The following is a 16,186-nucleotide window of genomic DNA, read 5'->3' on the forward strand; positions in this document are numbered from 1 at the left end:
GCAGACAGAGTAGGAGGTTTTGCTAATGTACCCCGTCAGTTATTTTCTGGCCAAGTTTTTTGACTGACTAAACCACTCACGTAGAGACACGTGTACATTCGTCTGAATCAAAATTATCACAAATGCAAACTGTGACGTGCACGATATCGGCGGCTGTCGTTTTCTTATTTCTGGTCAATTTTATTTTTATTTTTATTTTTTATGTTGACTCTTTCTTTTTCGGAAGTTGATATTTATGTAGATTTTTTAAGAAGCTAATTTAAAGTTTAGTTTCATTTAAATTTTAATTTCATAAAATAAAAAACATAATAAAACAAAAAATATGATTAAACTAATATTTAAATTTCAAATTAGTTTCGTATCCAATTTAAATTACATACTTGTATAATGTTTAATATTGTGATATTTTAGATAATATTATAATAAAATATAATTATTTTTTAATTGAGTTGTAATCCAATCATTAGAAGTATTTTCCATTTAACAATACAAATTTATAGGATTAAAATTTAAATTTTAATTATTTTATAAATAATAAATATTCATAGATAATTATTAAAAATATACTTATCGCTTAACATTAAATATATTAATTAAAAATCTTAAATAAACTTGTTTATTAGGCACGCACATACTATTTCAATTAGTACACAATAAATTTTATATCTTAATATGTAATAATTAAATATAATATTCAACTAGTTAATCTACAATAAATAACAAGATTATGTAACTTTCGTTTTTAGTAAAAAAGACAGTGATATGTTTTGAGATAAACAAATTCGATTATTCAAATAACTGCAACGTATATTATCTTTTATATAAGATTATATTTATTAATTTAATTTATTAAAATAATAATAAAAATATAATAAATTTACGAAAAAAGATAGCATAATTTATACTTTAATATTATGTTATCAGTTTAATAAACAAACAGTAAGAAAATAAGAGAAATACAAAATGTTTGATAAGTACATAAAAAAAAATGAAAGTTTGTATAGTAGTAATTAAAACAAAAAATTTATTTTTTTACTAAGATAAGTGTTTAATAATTGTACGCAACTACCGTTAAAGTAAATTTATGTTAGTTTCTGACTCAACTTAATTACATAATTTTAATTACACAAATTTGAGTGATAAAAACTAACAACAATTTACTTTAATGGTAGTTGCGTACAATTATTAAACACTTATCTTAGTAAAATGTATATACAAGATAATTTATATTTTTATCGGTTTCATTACCTTATTTTAATTTTATATAAGTTTGATAAAATTTAAATTAATATTTTTATTTTTTATATTGTTCAAAATTTAACACATCTATATTTTAATAAAATCAATGACATGCATGTATGATCAAAAAACTAATATTTTTTTTTACAATGGTAAAAAATGAAGTTACTAAATTATAAAAAAAAAATCAAAATTTTGAGTTTAAAGATAAAATCAAATGATTCTTATCATACACTTGAATGCCGATAATTTATTATTGATAACTTGAATTTATTTTTTATTATCATTAACTTATAAGAAAATAATTATTAAATTAATGATTCTCGAATTTAATATATTACAAATGATATCAATTTATACACTAATTTAATGATTCTAATATCGAACACCGTGAGTATTTAAATTATAATATGTAATATTAATAAAAAAAATCATAAACTATATATATTATTGATAAAAATTTTAGTACTTCAATAATATATATAGTTTATGATTATTAAATTTCATAAAATAGCTAAAAACACAGACTAATAATAATTTATATTTAAACTTTTACTAATAATTTGTTCAAAAAAATTATCCATTATGTTTAAAACCATAGCATTCCATATAATCTATACATTATCTATAATTTTTTAAGAATATATTTTAAAAAAAGTTTGATATTAATAAATAAACAAATTACTTTTTATAGTTAAAAATAAAGTAGATATGAGATTTATTTTATTTTTTAAGAATATTTACGTTGTAATTATCTTCGTTAGAATCCTAATAATTTATCTCAATATAATTAAATTTAGTCACGGTAACTTATCAATATATTAATAATTTAAGTTATAATTATAAAATTTAAAAATTAATTAAATAATAAAAATTTTAAGTTTACGCAAAAGTTTATAAATTTAAAATTACAATAACACTATTTTATTTCCTTACGAAGATACAAATTGCACAGGGATCTACGAGAGCGCACAGACATCCCACGTGGCTAAATAAATAAATCTCCTGCTGAGCTGTGATCTCTCTCAATCCGAAACAGCATGATCTTGGCGGAGCCAACAACACGCTCCTGTTTCTCACTGTTGACACCGACAAACGCGCGATAACCAGACTCCATTTCTTGCTTCAGTGCGCAGAGTCAAGCTCTGCTCTAGGGTTTTCGTCTCTTTGGAGTTCGAGTTTAGTGATGTCGGGGATAGGGAAGACGGTGCTTGACTCGGGCTGGCTCGCAGCCAGATCCACGGAGGTGAAGCTCAGTGGCGTTCAGCTCACCACTACTCACCCTCCTGCTACCGGCGCCGAGTCCCCTTGGATGGAGGCCGTCGTCCCTGGAACGTAATAATACTCGTATTTACATAATATATAGTTGCATTAGTTATGTGTATTATATCTACAGTCATATATAGAGACATTCTTAATTTCTTATATATCTTTTTCTAATTCTACTCAGATCATTTTGGAGAATTTTTAGAAATAAATTCATATCTCTTTTTTTGCTAATTTTTTTTATCCTGATTTTTGAATTAAGAAATTGAAGTTGTGTTAAATAACCGTTGATTAAATATAGAAATGGGGACGATAATGTATAGAGTGGAAACTACCTAATTGAAGAGAGGGCCGGTTTTAGGACTTGCTATACTGAATTTCTCTGTAAAAATTTTAAAGTTACTACGACCTTTGCTTTAAGAAATATGTAATGTAATGAAGCTTATGCGTTTAATTAATGATAATAATGAATGTTAGTGGTGATCGTAATTAATTTGAACAATTTGTGGAACTTGATTTTGAACTAGGTTGGAAGATGATTGTAAATGTGAGTTGTAGCAACTTTTGACATGATGATTCATGTTCTTTATGGAGTTTGGTTATGACATTAAAGCAGTTGATGGCTGCTAATATATGCTCTGAATTGGCAATTCTGGTATTCTGCAAATTCTATTCCTAGTTGTAATTGATGCTTTCGTGGATTTTATTGAAAAATAGACCCATATTTTTGCAACTATAATAGATGAAATAGATGTTATGAACATTTTGAATGGAAATATTTGGCACATACTGCATTATTGATGTCACTTGTTTCGAGTCATGAGATATCTCTTTGGAGTGAGAATTCTATATTAGGATACATCACATAAAGGAGGGTCATCTTGTTGTGCCAATGCTGTTCCTTTCTAGAAAATAGAAAATTGATAAGATGTGAAAATCCTGTTAAAGTAACTTGTGTTTAACCATGTTTTATTCTGGTTGATATTATATAATTTTTCTTCATCAATGTCAACTAATCATTTCTAGAATTACGAATGCATTCAACACAAAGAATGTGTTTATATAGAGATGGTAATGAGTTTGCTTATCTGGCTTAATGGAAATTTCATGGACAGTGTTTTGGCGACCCTGGTAAAGAACAAAGTTGTTCCTGATCCTTTCTATGGACTAGAAAATGAAACAATCATCGATATAGGTGATTCTGGGAGGGAATACTACACATTCTGGTTTTTCACGACATTTCAGAGTAAGCTGGTATGCAAGCTTTGACATGATGAAATATTTTTGAGGTTAAACATGATCCCATATTCTTTCTGTCTGCAATGTATTGAGTGGTTAAATTCTATCAAACCTGCACTATGGTAATAGCTTGAATATTAACATTGCGGTGGAGCAGTTATCTCTGTTTAATACAGTTTTAGGTTCAAGCTTTCTTATATGTTGATCCTCCCTTTCCTTCTGAGTTCCATCCTTCGATAATTGGCATGTTGCAGTTAGAAAACCAGCATCTACATTTGAACTTCCGTGGAATTAATTACTCTGCCGAACTATATTTGAATGGACACGAGAAAGTTTTGCCAAAAGGGATGTTTCGTAGACATTCTCTTGATGTTACTAATATTGTGCATCCTGATGGCAAGAACCTCCTAGCTGTTCTTGTTCATCCTCCAGATCATCCAGGGAAAATTCCTGCAGAGGGAGGGCAAGGTGGGGATCATGAGGTACAAAATTCTTTGAATGGCCATCATAATTCATTTATCTTATGGCAGTTGAAAGGTATTTCAGTGTATTGCAATGTCAAGTATGAACGAAATGTGGAACTTAACATCATTTTATTTTGCTGTTAGATTGGAAAAGATGTAGCTACACAGTATGTTGAGGGCTGGGATTGGATAGCTCCTATACGGTAATTATTTTGTTTCTTGAGAGTTCTGAGTTTTGTTTTACGATTTTCTATCTCCATGCTGAATATTTGTTCTTCATCAGGTTCTTGGACATATTAGTCTATTGTGTGTGCTATAGTTAAGTCCTTTAAACATATCAACGCTATAGGGAGAAAAAATTAAGAAGTTATAGGGTCAAGGAGGTGTCTTTATTTCACTATTATTTGAAACTTTATGTTCATTCACTTGATACCATGGTAGTATTGTTTATATATCCTGTGAATTTTCGTACCTGTTGGTGATCATATAAGGAGCTAGAATTTGTATGAGCAATAGGCTAGATGAGAAACAAACTAGATATGGACATTAATGATGCTAATTAGAATTATTACATTATTATGTGTGCATGAGCAGCTGAGTTAACATAGATATTCATACATTTTGTTATAAAGTAAAGGACGATAATGGAAAACTACTCAATGTGATGCAGCACAGCAGGTCAGATTCTAGAGAGAGAAGACAATAAATAACATAAAAGATAGTCTAGTATACAACCATATGAAGTTGCAACAACAACAATTACAAAGTTTGTACTAGAACTGAAATCAGTTAGAAAAATCAATTATTTTATTCGTAAGTAGTTTATCTAATAATGATGAAGCACTCATGTATCTATAAGGTGTGTACATAGCTTAAACTAATAAAAACTATGTTAGATGTCCCCACATCAGAATATGCATAGTGCTCTCTAAGGAAGAAAGAAGTTTACTGTGACATTAGTGTAATGATTTCCTTGACTTGGAAAGCAAAAAGGTATTGTGTCATGATGATAAATCAATGAAAATTCTCTATGTATTTTCTCATGAATTTTCTTCTGTTTTGAATTGTTTTTATAACTTCAAACATTTTGCTGTAGTCGTTTGCTTTGAGATGAGCTTATAATTCCCTGCTCATTTTAGTAGGATTAGAAAAGATAGTATTTGATGGTTCACCCTTGCTTACCTCAGGGATAGGAATACTGGCATATGGGACGAAGTATCTATTTCTGTCACTGGGGTAAGTCTCATTACCTCTTCCTGTGTAATTGTTCCTCTCAATCATATATATCCAGTCATCATGCTGGACTAGGAAGTTAACTATGCTTGGTTAGTTAAACTAAGTTGACTATAATATGTTTGAATCTTCTATTCAACCAGCTTCCTACTACTCTTTGTCATATACATGTGCAGAATTTGTATTTGTTCAATGGAAGTTTGTTCTTGAATCAATTAACTGGAGTCTGTATATCATTCCCTCTCCCTATTTTTTTTCTGGTGCAGCCAGTGAAAATAATTGATCCCCACTTGGTTTCTTCATTATTTGACAATTACAAGAGGGTGTATTTGCATGCAACTACCGAGTTGGAAAATACTACTGACTCTGTTGTTGAGTGTTCTTTGAATATTCAAGTGTCAACAGAACTTGAGGAGAATATTTGTTTATTAGAACATCTTCAAACTCAACAAGTCTCAATCCCTGCCCATGGACGTGTTCAACATACATTTCCCCAGGTCAGTTACACTATGGATTTATGCTGACTAGTTGACACTTTTTTTTGTTATTGCATGTGATTCATTCAGGTTAATCCTCCATATTGAAACAGCTGTCACTAGAATCCATGCACTATCTCTTATACTTGGTAGGATCTCTAATAATTAAGAGAACAAGATTTGCTTTAGTCTGGAACACAAGCAATTAGTCCAGTGGTCAACTTGTAGGGGCCAACTGTGGCGTCTGATCTCCATTATTTGGTGCTTCATCAATCTTCCTTGTCAAAGGATGAAAGGATCCAGTTTTTGCAGAACTTTTTGGAATATTGATTCTCTTCTTGGATTGATGCATATTATGTTATAATACATTAAGAGCCTGCTTGAAATAAAATGCACACTGATGTTCGGCTGCCTATTATCCTTCAGGCACCCTGTTTATGTACTCTACTTTTTTCTCTCAAAATTTTTTTTTCTGCTTAGTACTTCTTTCATGGGCTTACTTTATGAATTGGCAGCTTTTTTTCTACAAGCCTAATTTATGGTGGCCGAATGGCATGGGAAAGCAATCTCTTTATGAGGTCTCTATTACTGTTGATGTTAAGGGACATGGGGAGTCTGATTTCTGGAGTCAACCTTTTGGATTCCGTAAAATTGAGAGTTACATAGATAGTGCAACTGGTGGAAGGTAGGGGTCATCCATAAATATCACAAACAAATTTCATATCTTCTGCCCTCAAATTAGATATTTTCTGTGACCTAACATCTCCATTCAACAGGTTGTTCAAGGTTAATGGGCAGCGTATATTTATTCGTGGTGGAAATTGGATACTATCAGATGGGTTACTACGTCTTTCTAGAGAACGATACAGAGCAGACATCAAGTTCCATGCAGATATGAATTTCAATATGATCCGTTGTTGGGGTGGTGGATTGACCGAGAGGCCTGAATTTTATCACTATTGCGATATCTATGGTTTGCTGGTAATTATCATATCTACATTCAGACTTCCCTCTCCTCCCCAACACAAAGGAAAAGGAAAAGAAAACAGAGTGAACCTGGGATTATATATAACTGCTCAAATGTTTTAAAAATTACGTTTTATGAGTGATGGATGGACTTGACATTTTGGTTATTTAATATGTAGTTCTTCCTCTGTTGATCAATTTGTTGGCTCAAGATATTGTTCCCTATCTTCAGCATGTGGCGCATGAACTTTGATTCTATCTTGGAAAGGAAGTGGCACAACATATTAAGATTTCAGAATGCATCTGTTTTAATGAAATGTTTTTAACAGTAGGAGTTGGTACCAGGGCTTCTTTCCAGGGCAAAGCAAAGTTTGTGTCTGTGACCACTTACATGCTTTTAACTTTGTAAGGCTTTGATGATTTTTTGGGGGGAAAGGTAAAGCAGCTAGAAACTGCAACACTAGATTCCTTGGCCTCTTAGATAGAGCAAGGAGACACATCATCTAGACTAAGGGCCAGGGTTGTAAGGCCTAGAACTTAATCACGGATGATGTACAACAGTCAATTTAATCTAGAACTTTGACCAGGAAGATTTTGATGATCCTGTTATTCCTAGAAACTTTGAATGATCAATATAGTTTAATTTGAAATCTGATTTAATGACATCAGTTTGGCTGACTTTAGTAAATGATTAAAACTTTGTAGGTCTGGCAAGAATTCTGGATCACTGGAGATGTTGATGGAAGAGGTATTCCGATATCGAATCCAAATGGTCCTCTTGACCATGATCTTTTTCTGCTATGTGCCAGAGACACTATCAAGCTTCTTAGAAATCATCCTAGTCTGGCTCTCTGGGTGGGTGGAAATGAGCAAGTTCCACCAGATGACCTCAACAAGGCTTTAAAGAGTTACCTTAAACTCCATCCTCTTTTTCAGAACTCCGATCCAAATGACAAGTCTGTAGAAGATTTATCTGCAGGATCCAAAGATCCTAGCCAATATCTTGACGGTACACGTATCTATATCCAGGGATCGCTGTGGGATGGCTTTGCAGATGGAAAAGGGGGCTTCACTGATGGCCCTTATGACATCCAAAATCCTGAAGACTTTTTTAAGGATGATTATTACAAATATGGATTCAATCCTGAGGTTGGTTCTGTAGGAATGCCAGTTGCAGCAACCATAAGAGCTACAATGCCTGTGGAAGGTTGGCAAATTCCCTTGTTTAAGAAGCTTCCTAATGGTTATGTAGAAGAAATTCCAAACCCAATCTGGGAGTACCACAAGTACATACCTTATTCAAAACCAGGCAAAGTTCATGATCAGATTTTGAAGTATGGGATGTCAAAGGATCTTGATGACTTTTGTTTGAAGGTATTACCAAAAACATTCATCCATGTACTTGGATGCTCTTTAAAAATCTATGTTCATCTTTGACTTACTTGGAGTCATCATGTCAGGCCCAACTTGCCAACTATATCCAGTATAGAGCTCTGTTGGAGGGCTGGACATCTCATATGTGGAGCAAGTATACTGGTGTTTTGATTTGGAAGAACCAGAATCCTTGGACAGGTCTTAGAGGACAGTTCTATGATCACCTTCTTGACCAGACAGCAGGTTTCTATGGTTGTCGCTCTGCTGCAGAACCCATACACATCCAGCTAAATCTGGCTACATATTTTATAGAGGTAACACCTTCTTGGAAAATGTGTTGAACTTAATATACATTATTTATTGATTGAGGTGCACAGAAGAGAGAACATATGGAGTTCATAAACTACATTACTCTGAGACAACATAGAAACTAGTTTCTCTTCCATTTCCAATCTTTTAAGTAACAAATTTTGATTCATGGAAGTTGTGTTTTGATTGTTATGATCAGGTTGTTAATACAATGTCGGAGGAACTTACTAACGTTGCAATTGAAGCATCTGTGTGGAACCTGGATGGTTCATGTCCATATTACAAGGTTATTGATAATGTTTCGGTGCCACCAAAGAAAGTTGTACCTATTGTTGAGATGAAGTATCCAAAGTCGAGAAACCCAAAACCAGTCTATTTTCTTCTTCTTAAACTTTACAATATTTCAGATTATAGCATTATATCCCGCAACTTTTACTGGTTGCATCTGTCTAATGGAGATTACAAGCTTTTGGAGCCATACAGAAGGAAGAAAATACCCCTCAAGATAACATCAAAAACTTTTATTACAGGGTCAACTTATGAAATAGAAATGCGAGTGCAAAATGCATCAAAGAAACCAGATTCTATCAGTTCAATTTGTTTGAATAACTTCACTACCAAGTACGGTGACGGTCACTCTGGCGTGAGTATGGCGGAGCCTGTGGGTAGTGAGACTGAGGGGAAAAGCAAACCTGGTTTGCTTCACAGGGTTTACAAAACCTTCTCGAGGGAAACTAATGGTTTGAGGGTGTCGGAAGTTAATGGTGTTGATTCTGGAGTTGCTTTCTTCCTTCATTTCTCTGTTCATGCTTCGAAGACACACTACAAGGAAGGTGAAGATGCAAGAATTCTTCCCGTTCACTACTCTGACAACTATTTTTCTCTTGTGCCCGGGGAAGTGATGCCCATCAAGATCTCTTTCGAGGTCCCTCCTGGTGTCACACCACGTGTGATACTCAAAGGCTGGAATTACCATGACGGACATACTGTCATTTGAGCATAGTATTTCTATCCATAACTTGCAAATTTTGTATGTATCTATGAAGTTGATTAGGGCGTAATACTGGTTTGTCCCTTGTTCCACATTTACACTCATGATTGTTGTATCTTCCTGCCGCGGAAATGTCTGCTTCAAAAGCTTCTCTAGGGGAACTGGAAATAAAGATGCTGCACTGCTGAAGAGAATTGACTTGTTCAAGGCATTACTATCTATCTAGCATATAAACGAGTGCTTTCTGTGAATAACCTCTTTTTTTTTTGTTTTTGTTTTTTCTGAACTCTTGGCCTCTAAATTGTTATCTTTTGTCACTTCCCTATTTGTTCTTTATCTTAATTTCTCAACCTATTAGTTGTGAGGTGAGTAAGATGGCAAACAAAGAGAGGCTAAAGTTTATTTTCTTTTTTAAAATGGTATGTTCGTTTCAATCTTTTACTTAATTATACACTTTAATATGTATATAAGTGTGATATAATTCTGCTATAGAAATTATTTCTTTATTTTGACTTTTTATAATAGATATTTAGGTATTGTTCGGTATAGAAAAAATATACATATTTTTCAAGTTTCATTTTCTAAGGTCTACAAAATTTTAAGAGAATATTTGTTTATACATGAAATAAAATACAAAGCGTAATTTGTAGTAAACAATGTTTTTGTGTATTAAGTTGGGTTTTAATTTTATCTGGAGAAATAAAATTAATATTTCATTTATAAAAAAATTCAAATTAGAGTTTGTTCAAAAGAAAAAGATGAGCCAAAAAAAGAAAAGGAAGAAATTAGATTTAAAATGAAAGAAAACACCTGTGGGGGTTAAGAATTCTGTAGTGTAGTAAACGTTCGAGACCGTCAATAACCGTCATGGTAAACCAGTAAGCTTCGTCTCTCTCTCTCTCTCTCTCTCTTTTTCTTTTTTTTTTTTTCATTTTCATGGATGAAATCCCAATGGATCTTACACAAACTGAGCTCTCACCTTCCCCCATCGCTCTCCTCTCTCTTCTCCCCATTAAGAACTCTAATCCACCAGAACCCATCTCCAAACACCTCAGTATTCGTCCTCAACCATGCAGACATCAGCCGCCTCTTAGCCATCTGTGGAAGGGAAGCTTGCTTCTTCCCTCTAGGTTCATCTCTCCATGCCTCCATCACCAAGAAACCTGAGCTTTTCCACCCCATGAATCCTGACAATCAGCCTCACGTTCTCCTCATTTGGAACTCTCTTCTGTCAATGTATGTGAAATTCAGAGAGTTGAGGGATGCAGTCAAGCTGTTTGATGATTTGCCCGTCAGAGATACCGTCTCATGGAATACGATGATATCTGGGATTTTGAGGAACGGAGAGTTCAGCGCGGGAATTGAATTGTTCAAGCAGATGTTTGAATTGGATTGTTGCAGGTTAGATCAAGCAACTTTGACCACCCTTTTATCGGCTTGTGATAAACCGGAGCTCTGTTTTGTGATCAAGATGATGCATGGTTTAGTGTTCTTGAGTGGCTATGAACAGGAAGTCACTGTCGGAAACGCGTTGGTTACATCATATCTTAAAGGTGAGTGTCCTAGTTCAGGCCAGCAGGTTTTTGATGAGATGTTAGCTCGGAATGTGATTAGCTGGACGGCTGTTATTTCGGGTTTAGTGCAGAACAAGTTGTATGAGGATAGTCTGAAAATGTTCATGGAGATGCGCAGAACACCAGTAGCACCAAATTCTTTCACGTATTTAAGCTCATTAATGGCGTGCTCTGGCTTGGAAGCCTTATGGGAAGGACGTCAAATTCATTCTCTTGTGTGGAAAGTCGGGGTTGGTTATGATTTGTGCATGGAGAGTGCGCTTATGGACATGTACTCAAAATGCGGGAGTATTAAAGATGCATGGCAGATTTTTGAATCTGCGGAAGAATTTGATGAGGTTTCCATCACCGTAATGCTTGTTGGTCTTGCACAGAATGGTTTAGAGGAAGAAGCTTTACATTTTTTCATGACGATGATCAGAGCAGGAGTTGAGATAGACATGAACATGGTTTCAGCAATCCTTGGGGTTTTTAGTGTGGATACTTCTCTAGGTTTTGGCAAGCAGCTCCATGGTTTAATTATAAAGAAAAGCTTCAGTTCCAATCCCTATGTCAGCAATGGAGTGATCAACGTATACTCAAAATGTGGAGATTTGGAGGATTCAATCAAGGTTTTCAGTAGAATGTCTAATAGAAACACAGTTTCATGGAATTCAATGATAGCTGCCTTTGCCCGTCATGGAGATGGCTTGAAAGCACTGCAGTTGTATGAAGAGATGATAATGGAAGGCGCAAAACCTACAGACGTCACATTTCTCTCATTACTCCATGCTTGTAGCCATGTGGGTTTGGTCGAAAAGGGCTTGGAATTCTTGAAATCCATGACTGAAGTTCATGGATTTCATCCCAGGCCGGAGCATTATGCTTGCATTGTTGACATGCTAGGACGAGCTGGCCTTCTCGAAGAAGCAAAAACTTTCATCGATAAATCAGTTGGGAATCCTAATGCGCTTGTTTGGCAGGCGTTGCTTGGTGCTTGCAGCATTCACGGTGATCCTGAACTTGGCAAATACGCGGCTGAGAAGCTGGTTTTGGCAGCTCCTGAGAGCGCGGCACCATACATATCAATGGCGAATATATATTCTACTAAAGGGAGATGGAGAGAGCGAGCTAGGACAATCAAGAGGATGAAAGAAATGGGGGTGGGTAAAGAAACTGGCATGAGTTGGATTGAGATTGAAAAGAAAGTTCACAGCTTTGTTGTTGAGGACAGAATGCATCCACAAGGAGAGATTATGTATGAGGTTTTGGCAGCATTGTTTCCTATTATGGTAGATGAAGGATATGTGCCTGATAAAAGGTTTCTTCTTTCTTACTTGGATGAAGATGAGGAGGGTGGGTGAGTGACCATGCTAATTAAGTGAAATATTCGGATTAAATATTAACCGTTCAATTGAAAAATAATTAATAATTTATATTAAAAATTGAATAATATTATTTTGAAATAAAATTAAAATTAATTAAATTGTGTAAATTTATAAATAAGTTTTTATAAAAATTTAATTTTTTTTTTCAAACATAACTCTATATATTAAATTTTTTATTATTTTAATTTAAAATTTTTTTATTTTAGCACCCAAGTTTTTTAATTATTTCTATTTTATCATTCCACCAACAGGAATAAACTAAAATAAGCTGTTAAAAATTTATTTTAAACTCGAATTAATAGTTTAGTTCATAATTGGTGATGGCAGAAACGCACCGTTTCATTTCCACGTGTATGGGCGTGGATCTACTACCTGTACCTAACAGAGTAGAGGGAGTTCTTTCTGGAGACCAGAGAGAAATAAACAATGGAGTACTGTTCTTCTCTCTACGGTTCCCTCTCTCAAGTTCTTCCATTTCCAAGCACAGTCACTAAACAACACGGCAACACTTTATTCTTCTCTAATTCAAGGCTCACCTCCGGTTCTCAGTTTTCGGTGAATTGCAGAGGAAGAACCGGAGATGATCCTCTCCTCAGTTCCTCACCTTACGCCATCCTCGGTGTCGAGCCAGGCTGCTCGGCCGCCGAACTGAAAGCTGCCTTTCGCGCCAAAGTAAAATATTTTGAATTATTATTTTATATTTGTAATTCTGATTTTTTAATTAGGAAATAAACAATTATATTGTTATACTTATTTTGGTGTGAATGATGAAGGTAAAGCAGTATCATCCTGATGTGAACAGAGGCGGAGGAGATTTTGATTTTATGATTCGTCGTGTAATTCAGGCTTACGAGGTAAAAAGAAAATTTTGTTCAATACTTGTGCGCTTTTTTAACAGTTGAAATACAATTCTTATATTTTTACTTTAACATGCTTGAATCCTTTATAATTGGTGCTGATAGTTACTTGTTTAATTTTTTATTCTAATTTTTCGTATTAGTCTTAAGATATGTCATCAAAAATATAATTGAGTGAATTTCTAAGGTATCTCAGAGTACCCTGCGTCTTACCCAAAAAGAAATTATGGGACTCGGATGTGTATTAGAGGAGGTATGATGACAGAGGCACCAGAATCTCACCATGTAATTGTTTAATAGCTGTAACTATTTTTTGATGGTGGAAATTCTCAGAACTAGAACTTAACTAGGAATTGAATGGTAAATAAACCAAATGCAACATTTAATAGTTTTTGAAATTATTGAGTTGGGTGATGAGTTATTATTCAGATTGTAACAAAATTATCTCAAGAAACAAAGAAGACCTTGTGCTTCTCTGTATTCAAGTAACAGCTTGGCTTGTTGTATAAATTAGCTCTTACCAATTTCTTTTGCTCAATATCTGCAGAGCTTTTGTTGTCATTGTCTTTCTTTCGAATGAATTGTTAGTTATGTTGATATTAAACAAATGTGAAATTTTTGTTATTTGTTGAAAGGAATTTATTTATAAATGCTAAACTTGACATTGTTAGTGAGAAACTGAGGCTAGGTGACTGCTGTGGGATAATAATTTAATGATGCGTGCAGATGCTAACAAACTGCAGCCGATCAGAGATCATTGAGAGGTAGGCTCCATGTTGGATGCTTATCAGAAATTTTAAGCTTCTAAAGAGCATGGGATATAATATCATAATTTTAATCATGTCTATAAGTTGTTGCTGATATTGAATTGAATCTTAACTAGTTAGACACTTTTTTTAATGTTAATATGTATCTTGCTGAGCTCATAAAAATACATATGGTTGAAGTAGATTGTCTGTGATTGTGCTAACCAATGGTGTTTTTCGTGGATGATCCTTGATACTCGTGTTCTGATGCGTCTTGATTTCATCATGGGTTACTCCTCGTATGAAGATCTATGCTTAATAGAGCAGGCAAGGAAACTTATGCGTTACTGTGCAAACACATATGTATATGATTTTCGGTAAAGAAACAAGTTCAATTTAATATTTCATTGAATTGTGTGTTTTGAGACAAGGACTTAAGCATGAGCAGTAAACATTTCTGACCTCGACTTGTTTCAATAGGGAAGTCAGATTTCATCTCTCCTTTGAAATAGGTCACACAAACTGAATCACATGTAGCTCTGTATTCATGATTGTTTAGTTGTTGTATACTCGCACAACAGCTTGATTAGTACTTGTTCGATTCATGATGCTTGATTCCTGGTGTGTTTTTCTTTATCAATGTTTACTCTTGGAGAGACATTTGCAGTGAATGTTTGGATCCTTTCGACAAACCGGAATGTGAAGCATTTGATCTGTTCATCAATGAGGTCCTTTGTGTTGGCAAAGGTAAAATCTCTCTCCATTTTATGTTTGGGTAATGTCTTGGAGTGCAGCTAAATAATTCTACTTGAGATGATAGTTGTTGCTTGTTAGGCCATACCAGAGCAATTATGTGATCATCTGTCCAATGATCGTTGAATAGATATCTCTTCGATTAGAAAGGGAGAATTTAAGACTGTAACCCTTTAGAGATCCTGTTGCGCACATTTGTTTATCTTGACTATAATATAGTACAAGCTGTTCCATGCCTCTTATTGCTGCTGTTCTGAAAACTGCATACAGGATGCCCATATTCATGCGTTGAAAGAGCTCCTCATGCCTTTTCTTACGTTCCTTCAACCGTAACAGCTCGTGCAACTTCTCAAGGTTAGATGCCCATTTTCTTGGATTATTTTATATCCATATGAGATATTATCTTATCTAGAAACGACAGGGAAGACATATAATGAGTCAAGAAATTAATGATTTAAATTTTACTAGGAAAGAAGGGAGAATAGTATGAGTTCTAACATTCTGTAAATTATAGGATAGAAAACCACCTATTCTGTTATTATTTTCTCTCTTCATTTCTTTCTCTATGTTTAACACAGTTTGAGTTAACCAGGATACGGTGAAGATTATCAAGTTCAGCTTGCAGTTGGTCAATGCCCCAGAAATTGTATTCATTATGTTACACCTTCGCAGAGGATTATTCTCGAAGAGTTACTTGATAGGTAAGAGAAACCTCCCTCCCGGAAAACTCTGTTGTTTCTTTCAAGTAGCTACAAGTGATTTGAACTTACACTGCTCATGTTATTCAGAAGTGCAGAAATAGTAAGCCTTCTTGTAGCTTTTATCACTTTCTTCTGTTGGCTATTTACCCATGGTTTTAACAAGTGTTCTGGTTCTTATACCATTAAGTAATTATGATATATACCACTAATCATCTGCGTAGTTTCCTTTTATCTTGTAGTATCCTGAACAGACCTTATGATACTTCATCCGAGGCAGACTTACTTTATTCTCTCATTGTCAAAGCTAAGTTTGAGAATAATCGGTATCAGAAACCAAAGAAGCAACCCAAATCTTCAACTAAACACGTTGATTTCTTCTGATGTGAAAATTTTTCTGCCATTATGCTGGTTAGAGCCTTTGGTTTTGAACACAAAGGTCTTGATCTTTCTGTTCATACTTAAAACGTTTTGACTGAGGGAGATCATACCAGAAGTATTCCTTGTATTTTCTTAATGTAATTATTATTTGTTATATAGAATGTTCAGGAATTATTAACAGAAATCATATCCTCTGATTCTCTTATTTTGCAAATCTACTCCACTGACTAGTTTCTTCATCTTATACATGCCA

At 34.1% G+C, this 16,186-nt stretch overlaps 3 protein-coding genes across 5 annotated transcripts; all 3 read left to right on the forward strand.

The window, feature by feature from the left end:
* Positions 1-2,211: 2,211 nt before the first annotated feature.
* LOC110815331 (glycoside hydrolase family 2 protein) lies at positions 2,212-10,063 on the forward strand. The gene is made up of 11 exons (XM_022043086.2): positions 2,212-2,574; positions 3,621-3,759; positions 3,999-4,226; positions 4,353-4,411; positions 5,396-5,444; positions 5,708-5,938; positions 6,433-6,602; positions 6,694-6,898; positions 7,589-8,257; positions 8,344-8,571; positions 8,766-10,063. The coding sequence occupies exons 1-11, from the start codon at positions 2,426-2,428 to the stop codon at positions 9,561-9,563; spliced, it is 2,925 nt and encodes a 974-aa protein (XP_021898778.2). The 5' UTR covers positions 2,212-2,425; the 3' UTR covers positions 9,564-10,063.
* Positions 10,064-10,277: 214 nt separating this feature from the next.
* On the forward strand, positions 10,278-13,140 carry LOC148266584 (Tetratricopeptide repeat (TPR)-like superfamily protein). 3 transcript variants are annotated; one of them, XM_088214866.1, is made up of 2 exons: positions 10,278-12,470; positions 12,826-13,023. In XM_088214866.1, exons 1-2 carry the CDS (start codon positions 10,498-10,500, stop codon positions 12,878-12,880), a joined length of 2,028 nt encoding a protein of 675 aa, XP_088070992.1. In that variant the 5' UTR covers positions 10,278-10,497; the 3' UTR covers positions 12,881-13,023. The 3 variants fall into 3 exon arrangements, with proteins under 3 accessions (XP_088070992.1, XP_088070993.1, XP_088070991.1); XM_088214867.1 differs by having other exon boundaries at positions 10,278-12,431; XM_088214865.1 differs by having other exon boundaries at positions 10,280-12,466; positions 12,826-13,140.
* LOC110815303 (Chaperone DnaJ-domain superfamily protein) lies at positions 13,113-16,138 on the forward strand. The gene is made up of 7 exons (XM_088214874.1): positions 13,113-13,170; positions 13,272-13,352; positions 14,027-14,119; positions 14,769-14,848; positions 15,125-15,208; positions 15,447-15,555; positions 15,777-16,138. Exons 3-7 carry the CDS (start codon positions 14,082-14,084, stop codon positions 15,934-15,936), a joined length of 471 nt encoding a protein of 156 aa, XP_088071000.1. The 5' UTR covers positions 13,113-13,170; positions 13,272-13,352; positions 14,027-14,081; the 3' UTR covers positions 15,937-16,138.
* Positions 16,139-16,186: the final 48 nt, after the last annotated feature.

Source organism: Carica papaya, chromosome 3 (genome assembly GCF_054855325.1).
Source record: "Carica papaya isolate Zhongbai chromosome 3, ASM5485532v1, whole genome shotgun sequence".
In the NCBI taxonomy this organism is placed as follows: domain Eukaryota; kingdom Viridiplantae; phylum Streptophyta; class Magnoliopsida; order Brassicales; family Caricaceae; genus Carica; species Carica papaya.

Excerpts from the sequence above, each read along its gene's own strand:
- LOC110815331 (XM_022043086.2), top strand. The coding sequence starts at position 2,426 with ATGTCGGGGATAGGGAAGACGGTGCTTGACTCGGGCTGGCTCGCAGCC. Across the intron at positions 4,412-5,395 it reads GATTGGATAGCTCCTATACG|GGATAGGAATACTGGCATAT; the intron begins GTAATTATTTTG and ends TGCTTACCTCAG. Across the intron at positions 5,939-6,432 it reads TTCAACATACATTTCCCCAG|CTTTTTTTCTACAAGCCTAA; the intron begins GTCAGTTACACT and ends ATGAATTGGCAG.
- LOC148266584 (XM_088214865.1), top strand. The coding sequence starts at position 10,498 with ATGAAATCCCAATGGATCTTACACAAACTGAGCTCTCACCTTCCCCCA. Across the intron at positions 12,467-12,825 it reads CTTGGATGAAGATGAGGAGG|AAACGCACCGTTTCATTTCC; the intron begins GTGGGTGAGTGA and ends TGGTGATGGCAG.
- LOC110815303 (XM_088214874.1), top strand. The coding sequence starts at position 14,082 with ATGCTAACAAACTGCAGCCGATCAGAGATCATTGAGAG. Across the intron at positions 14,849-15,124 it reads GGTCCTTTGTGTTGGCAAAG|GATGCCCATATTCATGCGTT; the intron begins GTAAAATCTCTC and ends AACTGCATACAG. Across the intron at positions 15,556-15,776 it reads CTCGAAGAGTTACTTGATAG|TTTCCTTTTATCTTGTAGTA; the intron begins GTAAGAGAAACC and ends TCATCTGCGTAG.